Source organism: Dryobates pubescens, chromosome 32, assembly GCF_014839835.1.
Source record: "Dryobates pubescens isolate bDryPub1 chromosome 32, bDryPub1.pri, whole genome shotgun sequence".
Classification (NCBI taxonomy): Eukaryota; Metazoa; Chordata; class Aves; order Piciformes; family Picidae; genus Dryobates; species Dryobates pubescens.
This window is the reverse complement of record NC_071643.1, coordinates 9,236,722-9,250,300: the sequence shown is the minus strand read 5'-3', so window position 1 is coordinate 9,250,300 and position 13,579 is coordinate 9,236,722. Positions and strand designations below refer to the sequence as shown.

At 45.0% G+C, this 13,579-nt stretch overlaps 1 protein-coding gene across 1 annotated transcript in view; it reads left to right on the top strand.

The window, feature by feature from the left end:
* The window catches only part of ACSL3 (acyl-CoA synthetase long chain family member 3), a 31,722-nt gene extending 19,282 nt beyond the window's left edge, over positions 1–12,440 (top strand). Inside the window, exons 8-15 of the mRNA XM_009897597.2 lie at positions 218–289; positions 1,612–1,751; positions 3,173–3,345; positions 5,114–5,188; positions 6,955–7,146; positions 8,411–8,525; positions 11,400–11,557; positions 12,079–12,440. Coding sequence (XP_009895899.2) covers positions 218–289; positions 1,612–1,751; positions 3,173–3,345; positions 5,114–5,188; positions 6,955–7,146; positions 8,411–8,525; positions 11,400–11,557; positions 12,079–12,242 — 1,089 coding nt within the window. The 3' untranslated portion in view covers positions 12,243–12,440. The remainder of the gene's footprint in view (positions 1–217; positions 290–1,611; positions 1,752–3,172; positions 3,346–5,113; positions 5,189–6,954; positions 7,147–8,410; positions 8,526–11,399; positions 11,558–12,078) is intronic.
* The last annotated feature ends 1,139 nt before the right edge of the window (positions 12,441–13,579 follow it).

Genomic DNA, 13,579 nt, shown 5'->3' with positions numbered 1-13,579 from the left:
TTCTATGACATCAGATCTTCTTGAAGTACTGTAACAAATCATCTTTTCTACCATCGACAAGACAGGGCACTGGCGCATATGACTCTGAACTAGTTTTCATTGTTGGCAATGAAAATGATAATTTGTAAAGATGGACTGTGTCATTTTGTTTCTCATGTTAAAAATTGTGAATCTGTATGGTAGCAGGCTTTTTTGTTTTGTTTTGTTTTTGCTCTAGTCCTCTAAAATAAAGAAAGGAAGCAAAGGTGATGTTACCACCCTGAAGCCGACCCTAATGGCAGCTGTCCCGGTAAGTAACTGAAGGACCTCAAAAATACAATTCATAATTCATGCTTTTAATAGCTAAATGAATGCAGTTGTCATTTATTGTACAATCATGGAATGCTCTGGGCTGGAAGGGGCCTTTAAAGGTTGTCTAGTCCAACTGCTGCAGGAGCAGGGGGACATCCTCAACAGAGCCCTGTCCACCCTAACCTAGAATGGTCTGAGGATGAGGCATCTCCCACCTCTCTGGGTAATCTGGGCCAGTGTTTCACCAGCCTCAGCATAAAATGTCGTCTTTCTGTCTAGCCTGGCTCTCCCTTCTTTTAGTTTAAAACCATCACCTCTTTTCCTGACACAACAGGCCCTGCTAAAAAGTTTGACACCTTTAACTACTGTGAGGCCACAGTAAGGTCTCCATTTTACTTAAACAAAAAAGGTAGAGCCTTTGTTGTTAAGCTAGCACAAAACATTTGTGTGTTGGAGATAAACATTCATCATCATATGAGTATCAACACTTTTCAAAGTTTAAGTAGCTATTGGGATTAGATTGCCATTTCAGTTAGTCATCTGTAGATCATCATTACTCAGCTCTGGTGAGACCCCACCTGGAGTACTGCATCCAGTTCTGGAGCCCCTGTTACAAGAGGGATATGGATGTGCTGGAGCGTGTCCAGAGAAGGGCCATGAGGATGAGCAGAGGGCTGGAGCACCTCTCCTAATGAGGACAGACTGAAGGAGTTGGGCATGTTCAGTCTGGAGAAGAGAAGGCTCTGAGGTGACCTAATTGTGGCCTTCCAGTACCTGAAGGGGGCCTACAAGAAGGCTGGGGAGGGGCTTCTCAGGATATCAGGTAGTGATAGGACTAGGGGGAATGGAATGAAGCTGGAGGTGGGGAGATTCGGACTGGATGTGAGGAGGAAGTTCTTCCCCATGAGAGTGGTGAAGCCCTGGAATGGGTTGTCCAGGGAGGTGGTTGAGGCCCCATCCCTGGAGGCATTTAAGAGCAGGCTGGATGAGGCTCTGGCCAGCCTGATCTAGTGTGGGATGTCCCTGCCCATGGTCTGGAGGCTGGAACTAGATGATCCTTGTGGTCCCTTCCAACCCTGACTGATTCAATGATCACAGTAAATGAATGGAGAAAAGCTAGCTGGCAGCTTTGGGTTACCTTGTGCTCCTGCCCAGATGTTTGCTTGCCAGTAGATACCTTGCTGCCTCTTAGCAGTGGAAGAGGGAGAATCCCGGGCATGGGTCGTCATCTGAAAACACTAGAGTTTCTAGGTGGTAATTTCCTTCTTGTCCAGAATTTAGGAGTGGTTTCTCTGAAGTGAAATCTTTTTATGCAACTAGGAAATTATGGATCGCATCTACAAAAACGTCATGAATAAAGTGAACGAAATGACCACTTTCCAGCGCAACCTCTTTATCCTGGCCTACAACTACAAAATGGAGCAGATTTCCAAAGGTTACACCACCCCACTCTGTGACAGGTAATTCTACCACATAAGCAGTAGCTGATGTTGGAGGGCTGTTTTGGTTTTGCTGGGGGGTGGTACTCTCACCTGTTGACACTTTGCCCATGAACAAGTCTGTGATTACATGTAAAGCGACACAGCAAATCGGTAGATTTTACGGTATCACAGTGTCACTGAGGTTGGAAGGGACCTCAAGGATCATCGAGTCCAACCTGTCACCACAGACCTCATGCCTAGACCATGGCACCAAGTGCCACATCCAATCTCCCCTTGAACACCTCCAGGGACAGTGACTCCACCACCTCCCTGGGCAGCACATTCCAATGACGAACGACTCGCTCGGTGAAGAAATTTCTCCTCACCTCGAGTCTAAACCTCCCCTGGTGCAGCTTGAGACTGTGTCCCCTTGTTCTGGTGCTGGTTGCCTGGGAGAAGAGACCAACCCCTTCCTGGCTACAACCACCTTTCAGGTAGTTGTAGAGGGCAATGAGGTCACCCCTGAGCCTCCTCTTCTCCAGGCTAAGCAATCCCAGCTCCCTCAGCCTCTCCTCATAGGGCTTGTGCTCAAGGCCTCTCCCCAGCCTTGTTGCCCTTCTCTGGACACTTTCAAGTGTCTTGATGTCCTCCTTAAACTGAGGGGCCCAGAACTGGACACAGTACTCAAGGTGTGGCCTAACCAATGCAGAGTACAGGGCACAATGACTTCCCTGCTCATTTTGTGATGATTTTGAACATACATTAGAATAGGATAAACCTGTTTGGAAAAGGCCTTTGAGATTGAGTCCAACCTATCATCCAACACCATCTAATCAACTAAACCATGGCACCAAGCACCCCATCCAGTCTCTTCCTAAACACCTCCAGTGATGGTGACTCCACCACCTCCCTGGGCAGCCCATTCCAATGGCAATGTACTGATACACTTTGAGTGTGAACTCCCATTTCACTGATTGGAGTTTTCTACCCATGGCATTATTTTCATCAGGACTTTAAGAACGGATTTATACAAATCCTTGGTAAAATGGGAAGTCTGTTTCTCTAGAGACCTGTAGATTTGATGTTTTCACAGAGGTGTAGCACAGCAATCTCAAGCTGGAAAGAACCCGTAAGTATTGGTGAGTCCAGCTCCCAGAGACAAAGAATAATTGACCTGCAGAATTTGTACAGCTTACTAAAATTATTGTGGAGGAGAACATTGCAGAACTTCAGTGTCTTATTAAATGTAACAGAAACCTTTCACCCATCTTCAAACTGAAATGTAGAAACAAGCTTAGCAACCTTAGAGACTCAATTATGCTTTTTAGAACTTTTCCTTGAATGCTGTAAAAGTTGGGCAGAAGCTTTCAGTTGGGTGGAAACTTCCAGTTCAGATACAAATTAGGTGCTCTCCTTTTCTCTGTAAGCCTCAAATACACACTCTTATCTTTGTGTTTTAGCCTTATTTTCCGGAAGGTCCGAATGCTGCTGGGAGGAAAGATTCGCATCCTGCTCTGTGGAGGAGCTCCGCTCTCGGCAGCAACCCAGCGGTTCATGAACATTTGCTTCTGCTGCCCTGTAGGGCAAGGATATGGCCTAACAGAGTCAGCTGGAGCTGGGACCATCACAGAAAGTTGGTATTGGTTCATCCCACCTGCTGTCTGTGCCGAGTGCTCTGTGTGTATCATTTCTGACAGTCCGTTCCTTTGGCACGTGCTGCCAAAGCCATGAGTGAATCCTGGGAGCTACTGGGAATTGCCAATGTGGAAAAGGGCAGGAGTAATTTGGATGCAGTGTGCTAAAGCTGGGCACCCACGTGTAAAATGTTCTCATTTGTGATAGACCTGCAGTAGTGTGAATGGGATCGAATTTGGCATGATTGCACTTTAGCAGCTGAGCTGCATTTAGCATCTGAAGTTTTGGTGGCTGTGTTGAGGCATTAGGAAAATAAAGAATGGAATGAAAAAGCCTGCACCAGATTTTAATTTCATGTAACAGAATCTAATGATTTTAGTTGCCTTTAATCCTAACACTTCCTTCATATTCAGTGGTGGCAGAAACAATGCTGCTGTTTTCTGGCAGTGGTGCAGATCCACATAGGAATGATCTGGGGAGTATCTGAGACTCATTGCTAGATTATGCTAGATTGCAGAACGTGTTGTTTTTCTTGGTGATCCATTGTCAAGGGGTAGGGCTGGGCTGGCCACTAGATGAGTGACAGGCACTGTATGAATTCCTCACCCTTCCCAGAGAGAAGAGAAAGGGAATGAGTGAGAGAGACTGATGGTTTGGGCAAGAAAATAAACCTGCTTGAATGGAAATAACAATAAAATGAAATAAATAGAAATAGATATAAACCAATGTGTCTATTGATACAACCAGTAATGGCACAACTGATGCTCTGGGCAGGCATTGGGAAAGTCCCAGACTGGACTCAGTGACAGACAGGCACTGCATTCAGGAGCTGGATTCTGGGCAGAGAGAATCCTTCTTGGACACCAGCCACTGGGGGCTTGACCCTGGTGATCCCTCAGCTTCGTACTAACTATGATATCCATGGAATGGAATCCCTTCTTGGTCAGTTTAGGGTCACCTGTTCTGTCCACTCCTCCCTGCAGGTGTCATCTCTTACTTCCTGACCTCAATGGAGGGCACAGGATTTAGCAGTGACCTTGTTCTGCAGAGGAGCAATGATAAGCAAAAGCTTTTCTGCCTCCCAGCCTTTGGCAGCAACTCTAACCATCAGCATTCTCACTGCTAGAAGCAGGCTCTGTCTGTGAGAATGTGCTGTGAACTTCAGAAAGTGCCATCACTGAGAAGAGACTGAGCTGAGAAGTGAAATCCCTCAACAGAATTAGTTCTCTTCTAGCTGATACTGGGAGAGACACAAATTGTTCTGATCTGTTTTCATTCCAAGAGGTCTTTGGAAATGGCTTCTTTGGTGGCTTGGAAAACAAAATGATAGTGGGGCAGTAATACAAACGATGTAGTCTTCAGCAATGCTCTTCTGGGAAGTTGCCCAGATGCAGAAGTGTTTGTGGTTGGGTGAATCAAAGTCCCAAATCCCTGAATTGTTATGAAATACTGCTATTTATTGCAGAGTCCAGCAAACACTGAAGTTCTTGTGCCACTTCTGAAGCATAGCCCACATGGATAACTTACTGTAAAAGCTGCGCTGGTGTCACTGGAGGCACCTTTAGATGCAGCAATCTTTTCTCCTTGCAGAATAAGGATTTTATCCATATTACTTTGGTAGATCCATTGGGTTTCCTTGAGAAGTTCTATTCTATGAATTGAAGTTCAGAAATCAGTAACAGTTAACTTTCCCTAAATAAGATGCATGAAAAGAAAGCCTTTTCTAACTGTTTCTTCTGAAAATATGCTCTTGTTTTATATTCCAGTTTGGGACTACACTACAGGGAGAGTGGGAGCACCTTTGGTCTGTTGTGAAATCAAGTTAAGGAATTGGGAAGAAGGTGAGAATTTCTGTGTGGTTAAAAGACAGTGTGCTTAAGAACTTCACATAGCTGTTTTTCTACTGGGCTTTGCTCAGGAATAATAATAAGACTTTATTGGGGTTTTTAAATGCTACTTTTCACTTAAAAGTTTGATCTTGGGGAGAATACAGGCTGATGGGTGGTAGGATTTAAAGCAGCCTTGCAGGATTTAAAGCAGCCTGTTCCTTGCAGAGGAACATTTGGGAGTACTGGTGATGAAAAGCTGGACGTGAGAGAAACGTGCTCTCCCGGGCCAGAAGCCAGCTGTATCTTGGGATGCATCCCCAGAGTGTGGGCAGCAGGTTGAGGGAGAGGATTCTGGCCCTCTGCTCTGGTGAGACCTCACCTGCAATGCTCTCCCCTGTTCTGTAGTCCTCAATACAGGAGAGATGTGGACCTGTTGGAGCAGGGTCAGTGGAAGCCACAGGCTGAGGGGGTTTGAGTTCTTTAGCCTGGAGAAGAGAAGGGTCCTGAAGAGAGGGCTTGTATGCTGTGTCTTAGATGTACTCAGCTGAAGCACATGTGCACTACTTTCTGGTGCCATTAAGAAATGGCTTTAAAATAGTCTTCATAATGCTATTAATAATTTTATTTTTACAATGACATGTGGAATGGAAGCTTAATGGGTGCTAAATAAAATATACCTTAAATATACATAATGACGTTTGAAATGTGGTAGGATGATTCCCTGTTGCTGTATTACAGAACAGAATACAATACTTAGAGGTGTTTTGGGCTAAGGTGAAACATTATAATATTGGGGTTTTTCCTTCCTAAAATATGAAGTGAAATTTGTGGGTTTAGTTTTGGTTTGTGGTTGGTTTGTTGGTTATTTTTGTTGTTGTTGTTGTTTGGGGGGGTTTATTTGCTTTTTTTCTGTTGGAGCTGGTATGAAACTGATGGAGCCTGTAAGTCCTGGCAGAAAGACTGCAGAGAGGTGGCTTTTGCCCTCTGCATATGTGTGAATGTTTGTAAACATACCTGTTAAATAGCTTTTTATGTGCTGAAAAGAATTGAAACCCCTGGGAGGAGTTCCTCCTGAGCTAGCAACCTGCCTTCATAGCCAGTGGTACTCTGGGGTGCATTGAGAAGTGTGTGGCCAGCAGGTTGAGGGAGGTTCTTCTCCCCCCTCTGTTGTCTGGCCTAGTAAAACAACATATGAAATATTGTGTCCAATTCTGGCCTCTCCAGTTCAAGAGAGACAGGGAACTGGTGGAGAGAGTCCAGTGGATGTTACAAAGGTCATGAAGGGACTGGAGCTTCTCTCTGACAAGGAAAGGCTGAGTGGCCTGGGGCTGTTCAGCCTGGAGAACAGAAGGCTGAGAAAGAGGGTGTGGGGCCAGACTCTTTTCAGTGGAGCTCAGTGACAGGACAAGGGGCAATGGGCACAGTCTGGAACCCAGGAGGTTCCATCTGATTGTAAGGAAGAGCTTCTTTCCTATGAGTGTGGTGGAGCACTGGACCAGGCTGAGGTTGTGGATTCTCCTATGGAGAGATTCCAAGCCCATCTGGACATTGTGCTCCTGGGCGAGCTGCTGTGGGTTACGCTGCTTTAGCAGGGCGGTTGGGCTTAGGTGATCTCCAGAGGTTCCTTCCTACCCTCACCTGTGATTCTGTGAACCATCTCTTCTCTTAACTTTGGTGAGGGACTTAACCTGAAGTGTTTATATTTAAATAGTAGAAGTTGCAGGAATTCTTGCTTTGGAATAAATTTTAGCTGTTTTTAATGAACCCTGTACTTTTAGGTGGCTATTACAACACTGACAAACCATATCCTAGAGGGGAGATTCTTATTGGAGGGCCAAATGTCACAGTGGGCTACTACAAGAATGAAGTTCGAACCAAAAAAGATTTCACTGTTGATGAGAATGGGCAGAGGTGGCTCCACACTGGGGACATTGGAGAGTTTCAGCATGATGGATGTCTGAAAATTATTGGTGAGTTAATAAATTCAGGTCCACATATCATTAATTTTGTCAGGACTGCTGAATACTGTAATTAACTAAAATCTTGGCATGGAGTCAAAAGCCTTCCATGGATCCCAGGGAAATTCTGATGTGCTCACATAAGCTTGATTATGTGTTTTGAAAGCTAATTTTTAAACTACATAGTCTTAGCATTTGAATTTTAGCATTTAAAGCAGTCTTAAGGTCACTAGGTGAGTCAGGGTGCTCTTCAATCCTGAAAACTAAGTTTATTTGGCTTATTGTATAAGAAAAATTTTAGGTCCTATTGCAGTTGAGCCAACAGGTCAGATAGGTACAAAAACACCTTGCCTGGCTGCACAAAGCATCATGAGGATGTGCAGCAAAGGAGAGGGACTGCTGGCTTCATTGCAGCTGGGTGGGAAGGGCACCTCTGCACATAATAACCTCAAGTGATTTGGGTTTAATTTTTGGTTCCTGTTGTTTCCACATAACAGATGGACAGTTGCTCTTCAAATAAGGGTTTAGCCTGGGAATAAGTAATAAAATGTCACCAAATGCTGTGTTTCCTGCCTCAGATTTGGATCAGACAGCATAAAAGATGTGCTTCTAGCTACAGGCAGGCTTTTCATAACTCCTGGTGGTCTCCTATTCCCTCAGCAGTGCAGTTGTGTAGGAGATGCTGTTCTAAAGGCAGAAAACACATGGGGTTGAAATGTATCTTGTGTTGAAGTGAGGGGCAGATTGATAAAATGCAGTATCTGGGTTTTTTCACCCTTGAGAGGAGAAGGCTTAGGGGAGACCTCATAACCATGTACAAATACATGAAGGGCAGCTGTCAAAGAGGAGGAGACTTCCTCTTTATAAAGAGTCCCATGGTAAAGACGAGGGGTTATGGGCACAAGTTGCTACTGGGGTAATTCAGACTGTTTTTACTCTGTTTAAACTATTGGACATTGGAATCAACTCCCAAGGGAGGTGGTGGACTCCCCTACATTAGACAGTTTCAAAGGCCAGCTTGAGAGGGTGCTAGGCCATCTTATTCCAAGTACTTTCTTACCCTGAACGGTTGGACTGGATGATTCTTGAGGTCCCTTCCAACACGCTGTGCATCTGCGAATCAGGAAACCTGTTATTAAATGGTTCCCAGAAGCACCAAACAGGACTCAGCTTAGCTTTTGGAGTTCATGCACACACCTTTCAGAGACATGTGAAGTCAGTGTCTCTAGTGTTGTCTGCTGCAGTTAATGTTTAATTCCTTCTTTTGCCTCAACAGATCGTAAAAAAGATCTTGTGAAGCTTCAGGCAGGAGAATACGTTTCTCTGGGCAAAGTAGAAGCAGCTCTGAAGAATCTTCCTCTGGTAGATAACATTTGTGCATATGCAAGCAGGTAAGAGGCAGCTGACTCCTGGTTATTGCTTTGTTCACTCTGTCCTCCTGCAGCTGTGAGCAGAATTTTTTTTGCTACTCGATGTGTGAGATTTTTAAAAGGCTTTTACTGGGGATACAATGGATTAACTTCTTCTGTCAAAACTAAACCGTCTGAAAAGACTGGATTTAGTTTTCCTTTCCTACTGCTTACAGTCATTCATTGGAAAATGCCAAGAATGAGTCTCTCATTCCCTTTTCCCCAGTCTGAAGGGCAGCTAAGTTCTGCCTGCATTCATAGCAGACATCACTCAAGCATTTTAGTCACTATTACCTAGAGACACCCCAGGACACCTTGTTCCTTGGCATATTTAGCTGTAGTCTGTTCTTCTGAAGAAGTGCTGCTGTGTTTCAGTGGAAGATTAGGAGGAAAAATAATGAAAACCAACAGCCCAGAAACTGGCTTGTGCATTAAAAATACTTCAACCCCTTCAACCAGCAGACCCCTTGAAGATTGAGTGAAAACTAAGTACTCTGCACACATGCAATTCATAAATGATGGTCCAATGTCCTTTCTGTTTGCTTTCTACATGTACTACTGAATTGGGCATCTGAAGGCTAAAACATGTCTTAAGTTTCTACCTGTGCATCATGCAAGCTTGGAGATATACTTCAGGGTGTTTCCTGGTGTCATTTTGATGCCTGGAAAGGAGTTGTGGAGCTTCTGAATAAACAGAAATGTTCCCCACTTGATAACTGGTTGAAAGAGGCCAGGACAAGCATACCAGAGAATTGCTCAGTGGTAATAACAAGAAAATTAACTTTTGGTTTGTTCACCTGGTTCTCTGTGTTATTTTTTTGATGTTAGCTAATGGTAGTAGTCCTGTAACTTTGATTTTGACAGTTTTGGGTTATTGGGGTACCATGCATTGGGCTTATCACTGCTGAGAAGTGGTTTTGACCTGTTGAGCAAATCTCATGTTCACTTGCTTTGCCTGCCTGCTGTTATGTGCCTGTTCTGAACATGCTCTGTGGAGAAAGTGGCTCCTGCAGTTGGTGGTTTCTGCTGCTCTGGGTTTGAAGTTCAGTACTGGAATTGTAGCATCAAATTCTACATTCATTTCAAGCAAGTCAAGGTAGCATTGGAGGCTGAAGTGCATGTCAGCCGGGCACTTGACTGTTAGTCTTTGTCTTGTCTGTTACTTAAAACCAGGTACTTTATAAACAGAGCCCAAGTACCTTCAAAACTTTGTTATTTCTTTTTCTTTTCTTCTTGTTTTTTTTTTCCCCAGCTGCTATATTTCTTCATAATACTTTTATGTGTAATTTGGCATAAGCAGCCATGGAACACAGATTCTCTGAATGGTTGTCCATATGCACATTTCATTGTGGGTAGGCACTTACCTCGGTAGTGTGAGCTCAGAAGCTTCTTGTTAGTAGTGCCTCTTAACTTTTCTTAGATCCTGTCTCTCCTTATCCTTTGCCTGGTTGATCTCATATGCAAGATGAGTCCTTCATTTGTAGCTGTTCTGCCTCCCAGTTGTTCTGTCTCTGCTTGGGTAGCATCTCCAGCACAGCAAGGGAATGAGAATGTTTGGTGTAGAGCAGTTTCAGCAAAATCTCTTGGCATGAAGGAGATGACTAAGGAGGTCCTGAGGACCACATTCTGGAAACTGCATCCTTCATGCTGTGGTTGTGGCCTCCAAGGTTGAAGAGCTGGCAAATTTAAAAGATGTGCAGAAGGAGAAGTAGTGAACAGGCAAGTAGCTGCTCCAGAGAGATGATACAGTCTTCAGGATACTGCTGAAGACAAATGGTGCTTTAGCGTTTGCCTGGTAACAGGCACAAACTGGACCTCAGAAACTTCATTTCATCATGAGGAAGAGCTTCTGTCCTGTGAGGATGTTGGAGCACTGAAGCAGGAGGCTGTGGAGTCTCCTTCTCTGGAGAGATTGCAAACTAGCCTGGACAGTGGAATTTTGGGCAACCTGCTCTAAATGACCCTGCTTTAGATGATTGCCAGAAGTCCCTTCCAACCCCTACTGTGCTGGGGTTCTGTGATTAGTGTCTGTGTGATGTTTAAGAGCATGTTAGACAGACATCTGTTAGATGCAGCTGACACTGCTTCAAGGCAGGGGAATGAATCAGATGATCTTCAGAGGTGGGTTTCAGCATTCCAGTTCTGTGAAATGCTTTGTTAGAACGTGGAGGGTCTGTTCTCATTCTTCCTTTACACCATCTGAAAAGTCTTGAATACCTGTTTCAGGGCAAATTGTGCTCCAGTGTTTTCCAAAGACTTTGAGGTCAGAGTTTCATGTGTTCTTGGCATATCAGGAGCAGACAAATGTTGCCTCCAGTAGAGTGAGCGTGCGGACGATCGCTTGAAAGAAAAGAGAAGTCACTTCCCTTACAGAAGCAGGCGTTCTTTGAGATGTGTTGTGCATATGCTCATTCCACAACCTGCTCTCCAACCCCTCTTCACTGCAGTCCTCTACTCCTCTACAGTATAACTGGATTCTGCAGTTGAGAGGAATCTGAGGTAGGGAAGCCGCACACCAGCCTTCATACCGGGATGCAAAAAGATGAGGAGAGGCAGGGCGAATTGACATCGTATGGGTGCTGCTTCCCCAAAGCTTTGAGCTTGAGACACAGTGGAATATGCATATGGACAGCACACCTTGAAGCAATCCCCTTGCTGTGTAAGGTAAGTTGCTTCTCTTTCTACTTACTTCTAAGCAGGCAAAAAAGGTAATTTGTGTCCTGTTGCAGAGAGATGATCAGGTGAACAAAAGCCAACTGTTAAGAGCAATATCTCTGTATGTGACCCAAAATGAAATGTTGTTTTTGGAAGCCTGAACTGTACAGAATTCATACTAAAGTACATTGTGCTTCTCAGTTTCCATTCTTATGTCATTGGATTTGTTGTGCCAAACCAAAAGGAGCTTGCAGAACTGGCTCGAAAGAAAGGGTTTAAAGGAACTTGGGAAGAGATCTGTAACAGTCCTGAGATGGAGAAAGAGGTACTGAAGGTGCTGGCTGAGGCTGCCATGGCAGGTGAGTAGCTGGGTGGGTAGAATAAACCTTGTGGACTGTAATAAGTGTGAAACAGATGAGCATGGGCCCTAAAAGTGTTTTCCTGAGTATGTGTATGTCATGCAACATGAAGTGAAGTTTCCATACAAAAACACTCCAGCAACAAGCGTGAGTTGGGTCAGTCCTTTGGGTTCATGTAATTTGGTTGGTTGGGTTTTACTGTGCCCAGTAGCTGAGGAAAGAATACAGAATCATGGAATGGTCTGGGTTGGAAGGAGCTTTTAAAGGTCATCTAGTCCAACCCCTGCAGTCAGCAGGGGCATCTTCAGCCAGAGCAGGCTTCTCAGGGCCCTGAACAACCTGACCTGCAGCGTTTTGAGGGAGGGGGCATCTACCATTTCTCTGGGCAAGATGAGTCAGTGTCTCATCACCCTCAGTGTAAGAAATGTCTTGGTTCTATCTGGTCTAGTTCCTCCTGCTGTGCTTAACCGTGGAGGAGCGGTCGTGTTGCCGTTGTGTGTTAAGGATGTTTCTTCCCACAGCTAACCTGGAGAAGTTTGAGATCCCGGTGAAGATCCGTTTGAGCCCGGACCCGTGGACCCCGGAGACGGGGCTGGTGACGGACGCGTTCAAGCTAAAGCGCAAAGAGCTGACGGCGTACTATCAGACGGACATCGACCGCATGTACGGCAAAGCCGTCAAATAGGCCCCTCCTGGCTGCTGGGTTTCCTTCCTTGGCTGCAGTGAGCTCGGATCAACTAGGAAATACTTGAATTGCCTGTCTCGACACTTGGGAGCCACACACACAACCCCCCGTTTCTCATCTGCAGCTCCAGCTCTTCTTTCGGCTGACATCGCCACCACCGCCGGCGAGTTCAGTAAAACCTGGCAGCAAATTCGTCTTTGGTCTCCTTTTTCCCACCCTCCCTCTGCTCCTCCCCCCCCCCAGTTTTCTCTGCTGCCTTCTCAGCCTGTGGGCTTTCCCTGGGTCTTTTTGGAAAAATCACAGTTCTGAAGCCTCAAGTTTTTCAGCATTTATAAATCCTGTGCAACGTTTCGTTTGTAGCTCTGGAAGTTTGGATGTAGAGAGCGAGAACTTGGCTGTGTGAGGAATGGCTAGCCTGGGGGCCTTTTTTTAACCTAATGATTTAATGGTAAGAAGGTATTGATGAGGTGGCATTCTGAAAACACTTGTAAGGAGATCCTTGTGGATCAGAGCACCAGGATTTTTGCTGCTGTGCTGTTTTTCCTGTGTGAATCCAAGGGACGACGTTTGGCATTACAGCTTGTGTGACCCGCTGTCAGTTTGTGCCTAATGCTCGCTTTGATTATCATGTGGGAACAAAAAGCCAGTTGTGGCACAGCTCTGCATAAAGACAGGTGCTCTTGAAGGTGTCAGTTAAAGCTTAATACAAAGGATACCATTAACACAGCAGATGTGCAACCTAAAGATCATTTCTGAAAGTTTAACTAGCTCACAACCCTTTCATCCAGTAGCTGAGTTGCCTAGAGCTGATGCGAACGCTCAGCATTGGCTTCACTTCACACTTTGAGTCTGACAGCGTCCTTTTGGCAGAGGGGCTCTAACTGCTTTGGGTTTTTCTCACTGAATGTGGATGTTCCACCAGGTTTGCTCTTTTGGTGGTGGTGAGAGTCTGGCAAGACCCCTGTTCTGCCCTAGCTGCAACCCAAATTGTACTGGGGGGATTTTTAAAGTCATAATGACAGTTATGTTCTCAGCTCACACAGTGCCTAGCTGCCCTTTGTGCCATTAAAAATCTCCCTTTCATGCTTTCCTTTAGTAGTGTTTTGCTTTAAAAGCAAAGAGATTTGAGGCATTTCTCAGCCAGAGTTCCTTGTGTTGGTTTGCTGCACCCAGCTCTTACCTGGGATGGAGTGTGAGTCTCTGGTTTGCCGTAGGTACAGGACTGTTGTCTGAAGAGCTCTGGGGAGTCTTTGCTTCCTTGGTGAGAATATTTAGATTGCAGATAAAACCTTTATTTTCAGAAGAATTCTAGAAAGAATATTTTAATCAGGGTTACA